General features: G+C 31.7%; 1 protein-coding gene across 3 annotated transcripts; it reads left to right on the top strand.

Annotated features, from left to right (window-relative positions):
• The first annotated feature begins 1539 nt into the window (after window positions 1–1539).
• On the top strand, window positions 1540–21917 carry LOC139489252 (uncharacterized). Of its 3 annotated transcripts, XM_071275489.1 has the most exons (13): window positions 1540–1677; window positions 5929–6033; window positions 7878–7946; window positions 8514–8725; window positions 10400–10465; window positions 11416–11499; window positions 12273–12386; window positions 15393–15521; window positions 15954–16103; window positions 17058–17142; window positions 18326–18423; window positions 19698–20184; window positions 21714–21917. In XM_071275489.1, the coding sequence occupies exons 2-13, from the start codon at window positions 5982–5984 to the stop codon at window positions 21740–21742; spliced, it is 1575 nt and encodes a 524-aa protein (XP_071131590.1). In that variant the 5' UTR covers window positions 1540–1677; window positions 5929–5981; the 3' UTR covers window positions 21743–21917. The 3 variants fall into 3 exon arrangements, with proteins under 3 accessions (XP_071131590.1, XP_071131588.1, XP_071131589.1); XM_071275487.1 differs by lacking the exon at window positions 21714–21917 and having other exon boundaries at window positions 19698–20403; XM_071275488.1 differs by lacking the exons at window positions 1540–1677; window positions 21714–21917 and having other exon boundaries at window positions 5750–6033; window positions 19698–20403.
• The last annotated feature ends 207 nt before the right edge of the window (window positions 21918–22124 follow it).

Raw genomic sequence — 22124 nt, 5'->3', positions numbered from 1 at the left:
CCCTAAACAAAAGTGTCTACTAGTTCAGTGAGAATGGATGTCATACTAAACTCCGAAAGATATAAAAGAAACAAAAGTTAAAATCCATACAAGACTTACAATAGCCAGGGCTGCTGACTTGGGACAGGCGCAAAAATGCATCGGGTTAAACATGTTTTTTTATATATCTATACCCTCCTCCTATACCTCTAGCCAATGTTAAAAAACAAACACACAACAATATGCACAGTAAAACTCAGTTTAAAAGAAGTCCGAGTCCGATGTCAGAATAGGTAACAAAAGAAACTAAACAAAATGACAATATTACATAAATTAACAAAGACTACTAGTAGTTACTGACACGCCAGCTCTAGACCCCAATTAAACTGATTGAAAGATTATATGTATCCATCAAAGTCAGGCCGGAGTCCAAATGTCGAGAATAAAATGACTATAGGTCAATGTACGGCCTTCAACAATGAGCAAAACACATACCGCATAGTCAGCTTTGATAAACAAAAAGTGTGGGCAAGCAGAGGACAAACATGTGTTCTGAAAGTAGATTTTTTCCTCATACCTTAAAGTGTTACTTTTTGAAAAAGAACAAAGATTGACATAGCGTCTAAAAACTAAGACAAAAATGCGCAAAAAATACGAACTCAGAGAGAAACAATTAACCCTTGAAGTTAAGTGGTTGTTCCTTTCCTTTCTGTATCTTCAATCACAGGTACGAGGCGAGATTACAAAATGAAAGTGAATATATGCTTTTTACACTAACACTATGAGTATATTTACATTTCTTAATTTCATACCTGTATTTATAATAATCATATAGAATTTAGAAAAATTGGACCTGAAAGCATAATATTTAAAAACTATAAGTATTCGGCTCACAAGAAATTTTTATTTTTTATATTCTGAGCAGTCTTTTTTAAAAGAGTTCCAGCCATTTAAAGTACCATTACCAGATAAAAAAACATATCGGTACCCTCGTCTACGCAACAACAACTGCATTATATAACTAAGATATATGACTTTTAAGATATGATTATACGTAAAGTTTATTATTGTGCACATGCGCACCTACACATTATTCCAGATAACAAATCTATATCAATATTCAAAATAAACGTGTACAAATTTACAATAGTACTTGAAAGGGTAATAAACTTGTGTATCCATCTAAGGACCAATACAATACAGCTTATTAAGTATCTAATAATGCAGGTATTAAAAGTAAAAGTTCCTCTTATACATGGTTATGACACTCTTCGCTTAATCCGAATACATTTGAAAGGTGTTCGTTTTTGACTGATGAATAGAATACGTTAAATTGAAATACATCAAACCTGTAAAATATCTTTTCAATAATTTTGAGGATGATTTTGTATGTATGTGTTCACCGAAAGGTCGTTAGTACAGTTTATTAACATTATACACTTATTTGCTCAAGAGAAGTTGTATGTAGTTTCGGACAAACGTTTTGTAATCTTCCGGATGTATTATCACGTCGAAGCTGTCAAACTAAATAAACACTTGGAGAAGGTAGGATCTAGATAGCTCCGTTACTAGGATTGTAAAGCAGTTTAATTTTTATCAAAACATTTAAGTTACTAAACAATCGGATAATAACGTGTAGTGTTTGTAACTAATATTGTGTTTGGTTGTACCTCTCTATGATTTAGGAAATAATTAAAGGTATGTAATAAATTATCAAAAAAATCTAAAGGCACGTTGACACTGTCAAAGTTTTCTTCTTCACGTTTCTTCTTTATTTCTTTATGATTCTTTTAAATGATGCTACCGTCGAAAGAAAGCTTTTATCAAAAGTTTGACGGACTTGGATGAAATAGAATATAATGCTATTCGTCTTAAAACTTATATGGACTTTTCAGAATCTACCAATAAAAGTGAAGTTTTTCTTTAACCAAGTTTTTGATTCTGGTCAAAGAAAACTTGCGACAAATGAGCTTTACGAAGAAATTAAGATGTTTAATAAAAAAAACATAGAATTTCAGTTTTTGAATTATTTAATTCCACGTTTCTGACTTAGCTATTGTGTACGTATTGTAGTCTATATCGTCATAGTTATATTTGAAGAGTCCAATTAAAACAGGCAACACCACCGCAAAAAATAAAGAAGAGGACAAGAGAAAAAACATCAACAATTTATATTAATCTAGATATTGAACACTAAGTGCGCCACCGAAATTAGGGATAACCTCATTTTCTCCGGAAGGGTAAACAGATCCTGCTCGACTATTTTCACCTGTCTGTTGCCAACAAAATATTAGAATATAAGTATGGAGAGATGTCATACTTCTTAATTTGACAGGGATCCTGTCGACGCCATTTGACGGATAAGTTGGGTTAGTTCGTTGACAAGTATTTGTACATATTAGTTCGGTCAATAACCGTCAAATGTACAATAAGGGTTAGAAATTGCCTTCGGATAGCTACAAACCATGTCATAACTGTACAATGATTCCGTACTAATACTTCATTTGTGTCGTTTGTTCATCCGAGGCATTTTTAGTTTTAATTGTCAAATAATTTGAAAATGACGTAAAGCTTTATCAACCAAACGAATAAATGAGGCGCGAAAACACAAGACGTATGATCAGTAATCGTAATGCTTCTCTCAATTAAGTTCGCAAAGATCCACGGAGTTGCAGTACAATCTCAAAAACTAGCAAAATATAACAAAGTATACAGTGGTAGCCTTTGGCTGTCTTCTGCTCTATAGTCGGGGTTGTCTCTTTGGCACATTCCCATTTCCATACTCATTTTTATGTAAAACTATAAACGACTGGTACATTGTATAAATAAATATTTTTAGTTGGTGGAGCTTTATCTTTGATACTAACAAGGTACATTTGGGTATACGTGACAAACCTTGAATAATTATTACCTCATTAATTTCACCTAGTCATTGGAGGCACGCCCGACCATTGACCATATTTATCAAATAACGTAATAAAACTTTTAACAAGCAGAATTATACTTAATTCAGTAGACAAGCGACGTGCATGATTTCTTTCTGCCTGCCAGTACCAAGTCAGGAATGTGGCAGGTGTTATCCATACGTTTGATGTTTTTGAGCATTTGATTTTCCATTTGATTAGGGACTTTCCTTTTTGAATTTTCCTAGGAGTTCAGTATTTTTGCAATTTTACTTTTTTCTTTTGGTTCTTTTTGACACATTATTGGGGAAGCGGTACTTTTTTTTTTTTACATCTACCGATAACCACTTCCCTTTTCTTTTAAATTAATATATCAAATATGAATTTACACATATGAGAAACAACATATCACGGGAAGTCCAACGGCATAATCCATGGGAGAAATAAGAAAAACCACGAGCATAGGAAAAATAACAAAAAGACAAACAACTTCCACTAAGCTTCACACAATAATTTAAGATTGAGCATCGCAAACACCATCTTTAACTAGTTGTATATACTCAGGTGTTCCGGAATGGTAAAAAGACTCTTGAGTTCCTGGTTTCCTTATCGCTTTATTTGAAAATGTGTTAGTCTTCTGTTTTATAAATTATTTTTTATCGAAGTGCCATGCAGATGACCATACGGTATTGGATTTTCTCATTGTTGAAGGCCGTACATTTTTTTGGTGGATATTGGTCTCACTGGCAATCTATACCACATCTCCATATTTTTATAAGTAGTAGAGACACAAAATAAAACACAACGCAACAAAGCGGATTTATAAAAATGCTCAACTAGTATAAATATTTGTTTAGCTAAAGAATGGCTCCGGGTGCGAGAGTTTCTCGCTGCATTGAAGACCCATTGGTGGCCTTTGGCTGGTGTCTGCTCTATGGTCTGGTTGTTGTCTCTTTGACACATTCCCCATTTCCATTCTCAATTTTATTAGAAAGCGCATTTTTTATCAGGAAGCTGTTTACAAAAGAGGTCTGAATGACAAAGATTTAGGTTTTCCTACGGTTTAGTAACACGCAAGTGTTTCGTTAAACATTTCCTAAAACACCACATACCTGTACTCTCGGGAAACCTTTTATTAAACCGATGAAAAAAGGCATTAAAGGGTCCTTTATTACGAAATCGATACTTTTGTATATTGTCTAGAGCATTGTATACAATGCAGACGGTGTTGTGTCAACAGCTTAACACTACAATTCCAAACAATCCCTTCTACACAGACATTTACTCACATGAATTTCACATGAATCTCACATGAAATTTACATGAAAAATTTCACGTGAAATTCACCTTAAACGAGCTTATATATGAATATCACGTGAAAACTTTCATGTGAATTTCACGTGAATTGAGATTTACGTGAATCTCACCTGAAATTTTTCACATGAATTTCAAGTGACCTTTTGAAGAAAAAAAAATGGTACTCTTCATGATTTTAATCAAAATTTAAAATTTAGATGTTATTTGAATTAAGTTATTTTAAAAATTCATGTGAATTTCACGTGATAAAATTTCATGTGATTTTCATGTGAGATTCACACGAGGTTGACATAAAACTCACATGAACTGATTTCACGTCAGTTTCACGTATAAGCTCGTTTGAGGTGAAATTCACATGAACTTAAATTCACGTGAAATTGATGTGAATAAAATTTGCCTGTGTAACATGTGGTCTAAGATGTATATTTTGATATACTAGATGTTATCAGATTCACTTTAATTCAATACTGAATTGGTCAAAATTTGTTAATATTAAAAAATATTGCAGTCCGCTCGGTGAATTTTCTATTGTGGCGTCACTAATAAAGGTGAAATACCTGATGACGACTCACACTACCGACCGTTCAAGGGCAGTATAGCCAGTCAAGGACGTTAAAAACTTCCATCGTTTGGTTTTAATTTTCCTATAGTTATATGTAATCATTGTATGAAATTTAAAACCCGCAAGGGTCCATAATTGGATTAATAAAGTATTCTTATTCTTATTCTTATTCTTATTCTTATAGTCAACTTTCAATTTCTGTGTAGCAACATCCCAGCGGCACCAGCATGTGGAGTATATGTGTCTCAATTGATACGTTACTCTAGAGCTAGCTCAAAGTACGTTGATTTTGTTGAACGAGGAATACTACTTTCTCAAAAGTTGCTAAGACAGGGCTATGAATCAATCAAATTAAGGTCATCACTCGAGAAATTTTACGGTCGCAATCATGAGCCGATTGGCCATTATGACATAAGTGTGTCAGAAATCATATCTGATATTTTTCCTGGGTCATAATTACCTGCCATCATTACCGAACTGAACAAAGAAATAACACGACGGGTGCCGTATACGGTGCAAGAAATGCTTACCCTTCCGGAGCACCTAATTTCACTCCCGGTTTTTAGTGGAGTTCGTGTTGTTTCTTATTATTATTTATAACTGTTGATGTAAATGTCCTTTGGTTTTGTGAGTCTTTGTTTACTCCTTGGTTTTGATTAGTATTGTCTTTGACGACTCACACAAAAAGCACACGTTTGAAAGGTCGTTGATATAGAACGTTTCATTTGTATATGAACACTGTACTTGCTTTTATTTATTTGTTCATTCCCAAAAGTTATCTATTACTGTTGATAGTTAAAAGAGGCAATTTCTTTTAATAGAACGTTCCCACGAGGTCAACAACTTGATAAAACGATATAAATGTACAGTACATTACACCGACATGTAATAATAACAAACGATTACACCTGAGGATTACACTGTACACCATATCACCGGATTTTTCAAAAAATGTCTTAATCTAAATCAAATGAATAAATGACAAATCAATACACGGTCTCCTAGTCCCCGGATCAATACATTACTGAACTATTTTCATAGTTTGTACTGATAAGGATAATAGTATAAAAGCTTAAACAGGAAGTGTGATATGACTAAAACAATGCATGATATTTGTCTTATTTGTTCTTGAGACATGGGAATTATTTTGACATTTTTTTTTTACAGATTTCCAGTTTCCGATTTTGACTATGAATAAGCTTCCAGTCTAGGAGATCGGAATGTTTCGTGAGTTTCTATTGGTATATTATGTACTAACAGGAGTTTCAAATGGTAAGTACTAACCTGTTTATTCAGTAGTTAGATTTTTTTTAGCTAAAAACAAATCAACAGAAAAGTCTTTATTTGAGCAAGGAAACTATATGATTCACAATTCTATAAACGTGAATAAGAATTACATACGTAGAGAGGCTGGACCTGTTTCGTACAATTTATTTGATACAAAAACCATTTACCGAAATCCATAGCTCCATTTGTGACATTTGTCAATTTTTTTGCGTATTTTTGAACATTTGGCACAATTATAAAGTGTGTAAGACTGCAATTTTATTTTTATAGATTCGGCGAGATTTGAGTAATGATCTAGGATTGTTTGAGAAGGCTTGTCTTAACCAAGTCCCAATTTTACTTCTTTTTTTTTGCAATAAAAATAAAATATGGCATCGATTCATTTGGCTATTTCTCCTTGCGAAATTGCGTACTAACTTGTTGAAATAAACGGTGACTGTTTTATAAAGCTGACTCATAAGGCTTATCATAAAATTATTATTTTCTAGTTTTCATATATCATGAGTATGCATAAGCATATATATATATATATATATATATATATATATTAATCAGAGTCGTAGGAACAAATAAATACATATCACATGATTATACTTAATTTTTTTTTAAATTTCAAACTATTTATAAAAATTAAAAGGTAAATATTCAGACTTTTAATAATGAATTTTTTATTTACTAATTATCAAACTTTCATTTCTATTTTCAAATTATTTATGATTAAATTTGTTTTTAATATCTTTTACATGATAAGCATAGAGACCTTTGAAATATGTATTTTTTCGTAAAACCGAACCTCATGTACAAATGTTAGGTAATTGAATATGTAAAAATGTTTGTTTTCCTTCTCTCTCTTTTAAAAATATCGGAATGCGTTTTTAATAACCGTTTTACATGAAACGTTTTGTCATTTTTTTCAGTTCCAGGAGGCCTAACATTACAGAACACAAACCAAACAAAAACATTCATATTGTTTGTGTATTACGGTTTAATCGAACCAACAAATATTTGTTATATAATAAATCATACATTGTATGCAATTGCAGAATGATGTTACTCCGGATAACATAGATTGTCATGGCATGTCAAGTGATCTGAAAAACAATAAAAAGATATAAATTTACAATTTAGATTTATGACAATGCAACAATAAAATCGATTGAGCTATTTATGGCGAAAGAATTTAATATCAAAACACTTACTATGAGAGTGTTTGCTCTAAACTTTTGGCTGCCTGTTATTTGTTTATCGTCTAGAGGCATATATATCATACAAATTCAGAAAAAAAAATATTGGTTATGTAAAATTGATTTTTTGTTCAATTTATAACCATAAAATTATGACATGGATTTCTTCATATCCATATACGTCGTTCCTTGAATTAAATTCGTCAGACCAAAAGTTTTGAAGATCAGATGTTTCAAACAATTTAGAATTGTATTACCAATAAGAACATTATCATAAACTGGAAACCCAGCGCCATCTATTTTACCGTTGACTAAGTGAGTTGCAACCACTTTTTAAAACAGTGAGAACAGCATTCATCCAATAGTTCACCAGGGCTGAAGTGGGATCGAAAGTTATTTCCGATAAAAGAGTGTTCAATATTTGTCTTGACAGTATAGTACTGATTGATGACAAAAAATTAATAAAAACAACAACTTTGTAAATCATCAAACCAATATTCAAACAGTAAATAAAAAAGAAGTGTTTGGTATACATTGCAAGAGGTGACTTATATGTCAATGAGACAGCAACCTAAACAGACTAACAATAAAACTAAAAATTAACATACACCATGTTCTTTTTAATAACGTTATTCTTTATTTTAGTTTTTTGTAACTGTGGAACATACATAAGTAACATTCCTGAAGTAAAAGCTGTGAACGAGACTCATACAGGTAAAAACGGCTTTATTTGGGGGTTAGGGTTGGAGGAGAGAAGTCGTTTTTAAACAATATATTTTTGGTCATGTAGGTCTTATACGGAACATCGATTCTCTTTTGAAAGATTTCACATATATTTTAATTTTATAAAAGAGTTCTTTTTATTTTTGTCCAAATTTTATATTTAAAACTTACCCACGTTGATAACAATTCTAGTTTATGACAACTATGTTAAAATTTACTAAATCAATATGGAACAAATAGTAACATGTCGTGAGTGTCTATGTATATTGACAAAAAAACTTTTATTTTTTATGTTACGATCATTCAATGTTAATCGCGCTCTAGGTGTTATTTGTAAAAAAAAAATTTTACCGTTTCCGAAACGGCTCGTTTCTTTTTCAATACATTTTTTCTTTCTTCCACAAAATCGTCTATCTGACTTAATCTCCTTTTTTGATAGTTTTTTCTCTCTCAAAGAGTTTCAAACAGAATGTGTGTCCAAGTAATGCATGCAATATTTACCACAAGACGCTAAGCAAACAACAATCAATTAATCTAACATACTTTTGTCTATTGCAGGTGTCATATGGAATGTCACTGTTGATCCATCGACAAATTGGACATTTCATGCGACTAAAGTGAACAATTATGACATTACTACTAATTTGGATTTACAACTGAAAGTTGAAAATTATTTCAATTTCACTCTTACTTCAGACACTAGTGCTTTCCTTTCATTTAACATTGTAAATAATTCTCTAGACAAGGAAGATACATTTTGGAGGAATACAGTAAGTCGAAATTATAGGTTTAGTGCTTTAAGGAATCACATCACAACAAAAGCTTCATTTGTTTTATATCTTTTGAAAAAAATGGCGATCCGATATTCCGTATTTAGCTATAGATTTGCTCAATTAATATTCCAGCCCTCTCTTGAATGTTCTTTCCGGAAGATTGAGTTTGAATACTTTTTCTGTTAAAAAAAAATGACAGTTCGCTACCATGAAGAGCAGATATAAAGTTTTTTTACAGTGTTTTATGATATTTAAACTTGTTTATACTATCTATTTGTTGGGTGACAATACAAAGTTAATATCTATGACAAATAAAGAAAGAAATGAGGTATTATACTTCAATAAGGCAGAAACCAACGACAAATACATCAAAAAGAAGAAATATATGTGGCAGATCCCGATTTCAACAACAACTGAAAAAACATATAATATAATTAAATGTACCAACCCCTTAATTAGGTCTTTCCACTTTTCTGTGGAAAGACCTATTGTTTTTCTTCTGATTTTTTCTTCTTCCGCCAAATTTTGTTCTGGCGATAAACATTTGTTTCGCAATATGTCGCTTAGATATTTGGTATATGATATAAAACAGTTTATGCGCTTTTGAAATTTACCCTGTGTAACCGAATACTTTTCTTTGTAGGAGTTATCTCCCCAAACACTGTTTTCCTTGTGATCACAACTCCTTCGCAACCGTGAAAGATTACGACAAATTTATTTTATAAAATTGCTCGTTATATCCTCCGCATGATTTGTCCAATTTTGACCGAAGCAATATGAACGCTCCATATGAGAGTTATTTCCCTTTTTGTATTTGAAATTTTGAAATGTATATTAAACTGGAACACCATAAGTGATAGAGACCTAGGATCTTTTGATTTGAGGTCCTTGGTCCAAAAATATGAAAATTAGGTCAAGGTCAAAGGTCAAGGTCATATTCTAATTTTTGAATTTGTCTTATTTTCACTAATTTTCATTAACCTTATAAGATATCGACAAATTATTTTGTATAAATTGTTAGTTGCGACATGTGGTAACTAAATAATTTTAGTTGAAAGGGTGCGTAAACAATGAATGGGAGTTTTAGCCCCTATCATATCTTAAATTATGTTTAAAGTGATATAACTTATTAACCATACATATTAGAGACTAGGGTCTTTTGATTTGAAATCCTCAGTTTGTGACCTTGAAATTGAGGTCAAGGTCATAGGTTAATTTGACGTTTTAGATTTTGACCTTTGCTTTAAATTCATATCTATACATCATAAAGCCATATGAACTGACATTTTAGACTGATTTTTTATATTTTAATATCAAAATAGAATATTAACTGGTGGAAAGACCTTCAATTGTTCTCTGAACAATTGGTTTTTAATTGTAAAAGTTATTATTATCATAAAAGTTGAGAACAATTTTAACCGATAGATTTGTCTTCAGCGCATTGGGCATTTTTTGCGACAAGAGTTTTGACATAACTACTAAGTTGGATCTATTCAGAAACTATACAGTCATATTCAAAACCTGTCAGTGTAGAGTATCGTGGAGATTAGAGTTGGAATTGCCAGGCATATTGGTAAGACATATCTAAGTGAGACATAGATATTAAAGTTCAGTGTTAAGATTTAACAGGTTTCTGCTGAAGCATATTGCAGTGTTTTTTTCTCTTTTCAGAGTAAAGGGGAGCTTAAAGAAATCCATTTTAAAGTTAACTGTTTTGGTTCGGACAACGTCCCTAAGGTACAGATTATTTCATAAGGGAAGATTACAAGTAAAACATTGTAATATCAGAGGTTATGTGTTAATATATGTAACTTTAGATATTGGTTTCTTTCCTCAAAAATGACAAGTGAAAACTAATAAAACAACGGTTTAAGTTGAAGAAAAACTGCCATGGAGTGCATTTATATTTGAGATTGATGATTGAATAACTTTCAGGGATCATGACCGTTTATAATATAAAGCTGCATAATAGTATATATACGCGAACTACTGTAAATCAACTTATTTTCGCGGATACTTTATTTCGCGTTTCGCCCTTTCAAGTCTATTTCGCGGCAATTTAAATTCGCGATTCTCCAGTAAACTTGATGTAGTTAAGTAAGAAATAAGACATAGTTTCACATATTCGCGACGATTTATATTCGCGATATTTTTCTACTCGCGAAAGTCGCGAAAATAAATCGCTCGCGAAAATAAGTTGGTTTACAGTATATAAAATCACATAAATACAAGTATATGCATTGCAGAAAAAAAGTTCGAATCAAATTCATCAGAATTTCTTTCACAATAAAATTATTTTTCAGAAGACCTTTATTCTAAGTCAAATGAGCATGTTAGCTTCATGAATTTGACGACATAATTTTGTATTTCTGCAAATAAGACAGAATAATTCATATGTATGGACGATTCAAAACTTACTTGATGAATTAAGCTATTGTGATGAATAAAAAGGACATTTCATGCATAAAAACGTTATTTAAGATGCGCCAGCTGAGCAATGCATAGCACGGAATAACTATTTCATTGTGCGTAAAAATATATTAAAAATCTGTTAAAAAATTCAAAACAAAATCTAATTACTTTCAACTTGAAATTGGTTTCACTAATTTAAGGGTAAAACAGAGCACATGAAGATAGCCATATTTTTTCAATATGACAATATAATAATGACATGTTCTCTTTTTCAGGATATCAGAGTTATTATTGAATCTGTAAATGAATTTCCTCAGCATTTCAACAATTCGTTTCCCAAAATAATTAAAGTTAACGAGGTAATATTACCATATAGATGCAAATACTAAAATTCTCGCAATTTCAACGCAAGCATATTTCCATTCCTTTGGAATTTAAGGTATAGCTTGTTTAATCTTCTGAAATGGCATTCACCTAAAAAGATGGAATAATAAAAACGCAAGATGTTGACCCTCCAAAAGAAAATTCAAATGAATAATGATAAAAAAAATATGTTGCCTTTTAGAAAAAATATGTTACATGCTTTCTGGAGAAAATAAATTAAACCGTTCATTACATCTTTGATGAAAGGTTATAGGTTGATCTTTTATCAAACACAAGTCTGCAGTACATAGTTTTGCTAAGTCTTTCTGTTGATTTCTAGACCCATGTTACTTGTAGAGTAATGCATCTGCCCGTTTGCCGCATTTTTCACAGTAACAAGTAATTTAGCTTGTTGGAATATATGCTACAAAGTTGTTTTCAGACTTAACAAATAGCATGATTTCCTTCTGTATGGTTTAAAGCTTCTAACAACTTAAATTGTAAAACTCATACAATGTCCATGATTTTTTTCAGGCAAGTGTAAGTTAAAACTTCTTTGTATTTTGCGAGGCAGAAAGAGAAAGGAACTTTTTTTGTAAATCTATCATTAAAATAGTAAAGCTTAAAATACTACATGAAATCTGGTTGATTCTTTTTAATACTAAGAAGCAAACTGTTATTGATATAATACTTAATTTAACTTCGTTCAACTATTTGATCATCTGTGTTGTGTTGTTGTTGTTTTTAAATATATATTTTTAATTTTTAGAATACGAACAATTATACATCAGTATTAAGTATATTCCCATACCTTATTGACAGCGATATTCCTACACCTCAGTTAAAAGACTTCACATATACAGTAAAAACAAGCAACTTTCAGGTACTAACTTTTATACTTTTTATTATTCACAAATTTCAATTTAAAGGGGGAAAAACTCGTATATAAGTTTTACATATTAGTCCTTTAATTTACGGAGGATTAGAAGAAGGTTGAAATAGTTGGCAAACAGTTTTGATGAATTAGTTAAGGGGACAGTAGTTTATTGATATTAAAATCTTGTTAATCTATTGAAAAAGAGTGACGAAAGATACCAGAGGGACTTTCCATTACATAGATAAAAACAAAAATTGACAACGCCATGTCTACAAAAGAAAAAGACAAACAGACAAACAATAGTACACAAGACACAACACTGAAAACTAAAGACCAAGCAACACAAACCCGACGAACGAAAAGAGACAACTCAAATTAATGTAACAAACAAACCTGACTGAGTGAATTGAATGAACTCTAAAGTGAGCGAGACAGTTGTGTCGACAATATATATGTCTTCTGATATGAATGCATATTCAAACTCAGTCAATTGTAATGCTACAAACGAGAATATGATACAATCGGGGAAAGTACAGATCAGACAACTGATATCTAATGACCAAAACATGTCGGAAGTTAGTTGACACTGACACGTTGTTTCGGTTTAGTCAATTATTTAGTTATGGTGTTCGTTTAAACGGATGTTGTGTGGATTTCGGTCGTACTTCTTCATACCTTTCCTGGGGCAGTTTTTTGTGTAAAGTGCACTTTTGTGTAAGGAATGCACCGGTGTTGATGAAGTCCGTATATTATAAACATGCACGATCGTAACGTATTAGCTTAAAAATGCATGCTACTGCTACGAAATGGGAGGTGGACTATTGAAAAGTTGAAAGCATCACGTTTGTCTTATATTCTAGTTTAAAGTCGCCCATCTCTGATCAAAATGTGAAACAGACCGTCTACTTTTGGTGTTTTCTTTAATCTCAAATTCGCTGGGATATATGAGTTGTAATCACTCTTTAAAATAAGGGTCAATGAGTGATAGATTAACTCATCAAAGATACCAGGATTGAAAATTTGAATTAAACCCAAACGCACGTTTCGTCTACAAAATACTGACGCTAGAATAAAAAAAAAGAAATAAAAGCCAAACACAGAACCAAATCGATATATTTGAAAGAGAAATTATAAAACCTTGAAATAACATAAACGGTACAAATTTTCCTACACCAGATGCGCATTTCGACAATACATGTCCCTTCAGTGATGCTCGTGGCCAAAATATTTGAAACCCAAAGCTTATATAAAAGATGAAGAGTTATAATCCAAAATGTCTAAAAAAAAAAGTATAGCAAAATCCGTGAAAGGAATCAGAGCTTTGCATGCGGGAGATACATTCCTTAATTTATAATAATTTCTAAAATTTTGTAACAGAAAATTTTAATAACCCAAAAAATCCGTATTTTCATGAAAGATGCTTTTTGTTCTTGTAAATGTTCTGTATGAATTCTGCTTTGTATGAGTAAAAAAGCACGTCGACCAGAAGTGGTGCACAATTAGTGCTTATTGGAATACTGAATGTTTGCTAAAATGTCAATACACCAAACTCAACAAATATTTTGTCACGCAAGACAGTTAAGCATTTTCGTGATATCAATTTTCGGCGAAAAACGAGGCGTTTCAAAAGTTTTTATCATTTATACAATAATACTGCAATTGATAAATGAATACCTAGTACGGTCAATCGTTGTTCGTACTGATAGGTTTTTACATTAATCTATTGCACAGTAAATAGTGTATATCGGTTTTGATCGATTTTGGAAAGAAAAAAATGTAAAAGAAATCATCTTTTTTTTTCTAACAGGATATTTTTCTGTTATGGAAATGTAGTTCTATTTTACAAACTATTCTTTTTAAAAGGTAAATAGTACGTAAAACCACAATGACGCAATTTTGGAACCTGTTGAAAATTTGGGTTATAATGTCAAAATTGTCATATAGGAAATACAAAGTTTCATCCTTTTCAACAACAAATCAATTTGAAATTCAAAACAGTGATTTGGTTTTAATTATACGGTCTTAAACAATAGGGTTGTGCTCATGATACAAAACCCACATCAGCATAGTCTCGGGGAAGAATGACTTAAATCGCACTACAGGGACCTATACAATATGTCTGTCTCAACTCTAAAGAAACATGTTTTGCTGTCTTTGATCTTGAGATACTGTAATGATCGTCTGATCTGCAGTTGTACTGATTGCGGATTATGATTGATTGACTAAGTGAGGTGACGCATTACTGGTTATACCTGCCGGTCTAACAGCGTTTTGAGTTCATGTGATCCCCAAACTAAATGCAACAGTAGTATGCCGCTGTTCGAAAGTCAAACAACGAGAAAGAAAATCCGGGTTACAAACTAAAACCGAGGCAAACACTTCAACTGTAAGAGGAAAACAACGAAACAACAAAAACACAGAGTTTTTTTTTAACTTTTAATATACTGTTATTTGAATAGTCGACCAGACAGCAGTTTGTCTTGCAATTGATTATTATGAAGAGTTTGACTGTTACAACCAGAAATAAGGATTTGAACAGAATATTAAACAATAATTGTCTAAAGATCAAGTGGATACATTCTCCAATTCAGCCTCTTTTCCCAAAGGATCGCTGCAAAGAGTGATTAGATAGTCAAACTCAAAACCAACCAAAATCTTATTTTAATTAATTGCATTATTAGAATGTCTTCAGTAAATAAACAATTTTAACTTGTAAATTAATATTCATTTTGTGAAATTAACAAAACATTATACAAAATAAAATAGGTTGTCACAGCTATCTTTGGCGATATTTTTCTCGTTTTATTCAATGACACATCATACATTCTCACACGTGCAATTCATGTAGCCGAACTTAAACCAGGTTTGTAGTTTCCATATTAATGAAACCAACCAAACAATTTAGGATTAAGTGAAAGAAATGATACTTTCATTGGTTAATAATGATGTTGATCAAGTAACATGAGTTCTGGAATGTTTATTTATGTATATGCTATTGCATTTCTTTTTCAGAATGATGGTACACCATGGTTCTACATACCCATTGCATCCTCAGATAACCTTCGAGTCAAGGCATCTCCGGACTTTGATCAGCTTCATAAAAATAACATCAGCATTTTAACTTTAATAGTTGTAGTTAAGGTATGATAAGCTATGTACATATAAATGTTTTATGAATAACTTTGAAGGTAACGTTTTTTAATAAATATTTTAGTGTTATTGTACCCAATAAATTATGTGCATGGACTTGAAACTTTATTCGTTATAGCATTAACAAATTGTATAATACATATATGCAACGTTTGTTTATTTTTTTTGTAACGGTTTTTCAAGGTTTATATTATCTACTTGAAAGAATTTGCAATGCCATCTAGAATTTTGAAAACAATCTTGCAAGGTTAAGTTGCTTTCGCATTGGCGTGTACATAATCTGTCTCTATAAGCATTATTAGAATTGCCAAATCTTCAAATTTGTCGTTTATATTTTATTTTACACGCGTCATCAAACTCGTTTAAGAGAAAGGAGGTCACTGCTGATTTAATAACATTGTCTGTTTTCTGCATGCATTCCAGGCAATCGATGAATCTGGTTTTGAAATTAACACTACTCTACAAATAGAAATAGTTGACGTCGATGATTTGCCACCATCTTTCCAGTATCCTGGATGCCAGAACAATTGTTCAGTTACTCCATATGAAGCATACACTGGACCTTCTTGGCGGGTATGTTTTTTTGGAATTAAAAACCATTACCAATGTCCATAAATGGTGTATAACCGATTCAAACTTTCATAAGCAACACTTCCCTTAGTTGTCGCATAGATTAAATTTGAAGGGGGAAATAAATTTCTTATCATATATAATATGATGTATTGTCAGATAAGTATATTTACTTTAACAGAATTTTCTGTTTTTATTCCATACAGAAATATAAATATATAAAAAAGAAGATGTGGTATGATTGCCAATGAGACAACTATCCACAAAAGACCGAAATGACACAGACATTAGCAACTATAGGTCACCGTACGGCCTTCAACAATGAGCAAAGCCAATACCGCATAGTCAGCTATAATAGGCCCCGATAAGACAATGTAAAACAATTCAAACGAGAAAACTAACGGCCTTATTTATGTAAAAAATTTAACGAAAGACAAATATGTAACACATAAACAAACGACAACCACTTAATTACAGGCTCCTGACTTGGGACAGGCACATACATAAATAATGTGGCGGGGTTAAGCATGTTAGCGGGATCCCGACCCTCCCCCTAATAGTTATTTGTTACGCGTTTTAAATACAATTTTTTAAACATCGTAATCGACACAGTATTCTAACCTCCATCTACAATTTATGTAATTAAACAAACAACGCAAGTTACAATTGTTAAGGACCTTTAAGTACGTTTTCGTGTTGCTATCAACACTTGTTTGTCATATTTGTTATTAGATTCAATGAAGATGTAAAACGTCATAAACACTTCAAACAGTTTAACGATTGTGAGGTAGCAGCAAACATTTTTCATGAAGATTACAGAATCATTTAAAAAAGTATCATTGTAAATACCATTACATTGCGTTATTGACGCCAATAAGAATTAGTTTATATTAAAAAAAACATGGCAAAGAAACCACTTACCAATATATATTCTCTTATTAATTATGTTTGATTCAGGGACCTATAAAAGTACAACCAACAGATATAATAGCAAAAGACCAAGATTCCCTTGGCTCTAGTATAAAGTATAGCATAAAGAAATGTAAGTTAAAAAGAGGCATTTTTATTTCATTTATAGTTTCCTTCATTGTTTATCTGGGTCGAACAAAATCCAAAACCACATTAAAGAATAAGGATGTTAGGTTGTCGAGTGGGCGGACGAACGGATAGAAAACTAGGTACATGATTGAATAATTAGTACCGCATTGAGGTTTAGCATCTTTCATATTGTTGATTTGTTTAATGATTTTTTTCTCTCCATTTTTTCATTTAATGTTTTAATATATCTGAATGTTCAGTATGGACAATTTTTCATTCCTTTTGTGTGTTTTAGCTTTTGATTTTGCCATTTGATTAGGTACCTTTTGTTTTGAATTTTCATCGGAGTTCAGTATTTTTGTGTTTGACCTTTTTTCAAATAATTAAAAGTAAAATTGCGCAACCAAGATTTCTACGACTTTTGTCCATTGTTCAATACTTTTCCCAATGCTCTGATGTAAATTTCCAGCAGCATAATTATAAATTGAATATGTCACTTTAATTAAACAAATGATTAATGCCTCTACATACATATCTTGTAATTGTGAGCAGAACCAAATAAGATAAGTCAACAAAAAGTGGTAGAGATAATAACAGGAGACCATCAAGACATGCCGAAGAAATGTAAACAATAGAATAGCAAAACGAAAAAGAACAAGCCAGTAACAGTTCAAAAACACAACACACAAAGCTACAGATAGAATTACACGATTCCAAATAAAGACAGGGGTAATCCAGGTGCTTTAGAACGGTATGCAATTCCTGTCCCGACAAGACGTTCGTCGTAATAACGACAACATCGGGATCAAGGAAAGGATGATGTTGATTATGGATACGGCGAGTGCAGCATATGAATGGTTATATATTTGTAATATATAGTTGCCTACGTTAACAAACAAAAAGGTTTACCCATGAATGGCCTATGATTAGGTTTTTGTCATTAAATGTGAAAGCGGATTCTAACAATATGGTTACTAATAAGCTATCATTGCAATGTCATTCTCGACCATTCTTTATTCCCCGACATATTTTGTTTGACTTCGTCACTGTTTCCGAATTTTATTTTTACAAAGGTCACTTTTGAAACCTATGAAACCGACAGGAAATATTTGGTATTTTACTAAAATTATATGTTATGAATTTGTTTAAAAAATCCAACATGTGACAAAAATTGATTTAATTTCTAGCTCCAAACAACTACCATTCTAGTTTTGAAATCGACCAGAGTACCGGCGCCATAACACAGATTGGCGACGTGCTGACAGTCAATGTTTTGACAATTGTGGTAAGTTAGACTTCTGTTCCTTTCCTCCTAGGCTACTTGACACCAGTAATCAGAACATTTTGAAATATCTAAAAACAATCATTAAACCATGTTAGTAATTTATACAGTACCTATTGTATACACCGGATTTCATTGATTGTGCTTTTCATTTGGGATTTGCTTAGGGACTTTTCGTTTAGAATTTTCCTCTGAATTCGGTATTTTTGTTATTTAACTTTTTGGCAAATAATGCTTTGATCTTCGTCGACGTTTAAGGTAAACTCATTAAAAATTCAATCGAAAAGAACAAGTTTAAAGTAAAACAAGGATATTCATCCGAGCAATGCGTGAAGTAACTGTTCATAAGTCTTTACATGAATTTCACGATTGCGAGCATGCAAATGTTTTTTTTTTAAAGCAGTTCGAATAAATCAAGTCTTACTTTTAATACATCTGATATCATAGGAGCCTAGTAGTTCTCAGAAGCAGATATTTCAATTTATGTTGCTTATGTATTGCAGTATCGTCGGTTAACAATGTTTACAAATTTATATATATATGATAAACTACTGACATAATCGCTATATAAGCAGGAGGTTTGGCTAGCCACTAAACCAGATTAAACCCACCGTTTGTTCTTGAAATGTCCTGTACGAATACAGAAATATGTCAGTTGTTATTAAATACTTAGTTTCTATGTAACTATGTTGCCGTTTGTTTTTGTTGCATTTCAGTTTTTCTATTGCGATAAGACGTGTCACGGTACTTGTCTATCCCAAATTCTTGTATTTGGTTTTGATGTTATATTTGTTATTCTCGTGGGATTTTGTCTGATGCTTGGTCCGTTTCTGTGTGTGTTACATTGTAGTGTTGTGTCGTTGTTCTCCTCTTATATTTATGCGTTTCCCTCAGTTTTAGTTTGTTACCCCGATTTTGTTTTTTGTCCATGGATTTATGAGTTTGAACAGCTGTATACTACTGTTGCCTTTATTTCTATTGTTCATTTGTTTCCTCTTATGGTTGATATGTTTACTTCGGTTTTAGTTCGTTACGCGGATTTGTTTTCTCCTAAGAATTTATGTCTTTTGAACAGCAGTACACTACTGTCATATTCCTGACTTGGCATTTTCTTATGTAGAAAATGGTAAAATGAACCTGGTTTATTAGCTAGCTAAACCTCTCACTTGTGAACAAAACAAACAGACATAATAGGTAAAAATGTCTAAAATACAGCAGGCAACATTGTGGTATAATCTTAATCACTAATAAATATACCATTTGTCATGTGATTACAGGCAACAGAAGATACTGCTAATGGATTTTCGCAGTCTGCAACATTATTGATAAGACTTAGTAATGACTCTTCGTACCTTCCCGAAACTTCGAAGGTGAAGGATGATTCAAGCAAGTTAAGATTGATAGTAATAGTTGTTGGTGCCATTTCCTTAGTTATTATAGGAATTCTCATATTCCTTGTGATATTCGTGTATAAACGAACAAAAAAGAAAATGACTGTTGTTCCAAAGGAACAGTCACCAAATACCACCGTTGAAGACCTAGTATCAGATAGACCTTCAACGGTTGATGAGAAAGTAAATAATTGGAAACAGACTATAGATCCAATGCAATGGCCGACAGTCACTAGCAGACGACAGCAACTAGATCCACTTCATTTGAGGGATGAATCTACGGAAACTGAAGAAAGTAGTATAAAGAAGAAAAGACCTAGGAAAAAGAAGAAGAAACTAATGGAAATATTTGATGGAACAAAACAATATGATGGTAAAGCTGATATTGAATTTTATATGGAACAAAATAAGAAAAAAATAAAGCGATCAACAAAAAGTAAAAACAAGAGGCCTGAAACTGGGCCTTTATTTGTCAAAAGTGACTAAGTAATGATATTGATCATATATATTTTTAACGCATAATATATATTTTATAAGCTTCTGAATTGTCCAAGTTATAGTATAATTTCAACCATAGAAAAAAATAATTTGATAAATGTGTTTTATTCAATTGGTTCAAAAGTCAACGATCATTCGGTTTGTTTATATATTGTTTTAGTGTTTGGGCAGGTTTTTTTCCCGGAGACAAAGTTTTTTTTCAAACTCAACATAAAACAAATTATTTTTACGATGACATTTAGGCACACATTTCATGATCCCACTTGTTTGAGCTGTGTACTCACTATTGTGCATCTGTTAAGGGTCATCAATATTTCTAATGAGAAAATCTGAGGTAAATGAATCCTGGTTCATACATTACATGCTTCATACAAGGCGTACCCCCCGAAAATAGATAGAAGGGTGTTATTTCTATCTAAACTTCACATTATGTTATATGCAGATGATGATCTCCCTGAATAATGGTCTTTTATGCTGGTTGTTAATCTACCAAATTGAAATCCTATGTGTATACAGTCATACAATTTTCCTCCGAAATCGCCAGTGTGGCATATTTAAGTTATATTAGTAAGAAACATTGACTGGACAAATTAATTCTAAATCTTATAGTATGTCTCCTCGTTGAAATAGCCTACGAATTTCATTTCATAATTAATTCCAAAAAGGAGTGTTGATTCCATTGCTTAAATTATATATAAATTGTTTCCGGATTTTGTGTTTTAAGCATCTGCTGTCTCGTTTATGTATACTCGACATCACTTTTCATTTACATTGAGCTTAAATCACTTTTATATATCATCAAATTATATGAGATATTAGCTAGTAACAGATGATTTTTACAGTATTAAGATGTATTTATATAGACACTTCAAGTCTTTAACTAGATATATATACTATATTATGCCAAGCAATGCATAGTCCATCTGGTGACTGAAAAATAACTAATGACACAATTATTTCCTATCATATATTTGATAATGATTAACAGTTTGGTGCATATTAGGACAAATGATTTCTGTACGAGTTGAAAATAATCATGGATTGAATTATTTATCTAAATTGGTGCAATTTTCATGTCAAAATTAAATCTACTGTACAGACTCTTTAACATGTATTTGCCCATAAATATTAATTTTGAAATACTTCACAGAACAAATCATATATCTTAACACCATTTGCATTTTTTCTTTTGAATAATATGAATTTAATGAACCGATTTTTTATTCAATGTTGCATATTAAGCACAAGTATTAAACAGACAACAATTGGATCGAAAACAATAGAAATGGCACGAAAACCAACATTTGGCGCTAATATGCATCAAACTTCAGAGGATATTGGAAAAGAGCAAATAAAATCCAAATTATTCACATGACTTTAATTGACTAATTTCCCTATTTTCAGAGTCATCAAATGGACTATACCAGTTGTGATTGCCAGTATTATGAATGATAATTTCAGTGCATGTTATTGGGAGTGGAAAATTAAGATCTGTTAACCCATAAATGACATTTTAGATAAGACAAATAATTTAAGGTTTATTTTTCATTGCATTTATTGTATTTTTAATTTATTGATGTCTGTAAATAAAACGTATTTTTGTATCTTTTTTGTTTTTGTTTGAATTGTTTGTTTTACAGATTAATTTAGAATAGTTTATGTAAATATGTAATGCTCCACTAAATAAAAGTTTGTCTTAGTTGGTATACAAAACCTGCAAGCACGCGAGAACACTTCACATATGGCAGGTAACTTCAATTAATGGCTATGACACCCTTGCCAGACATTATTTAATACAGATTCTCCTTGCATCAT

The sequence above is a fragment of the Mytilus edulis genome, chromosome 9, assembly GCF_963676685.1.
Source record: "Mytilus edulis chromosome 9, xbMytEdul2.2, whole genome shotgun sequence".
In the NCBI taxonomy this organism is placed as follows: domain Eukaryota; kingdom Metazoa; phylum Mollusca; class Bivalvia; order Mytilida; family Mytilidae; genus Mytilus; species Mytilus edulis.
Note: the sequence above shows the minus strand (reverse complement) of the source record. Positions and strands in the feature narration are given on the sequence as shown.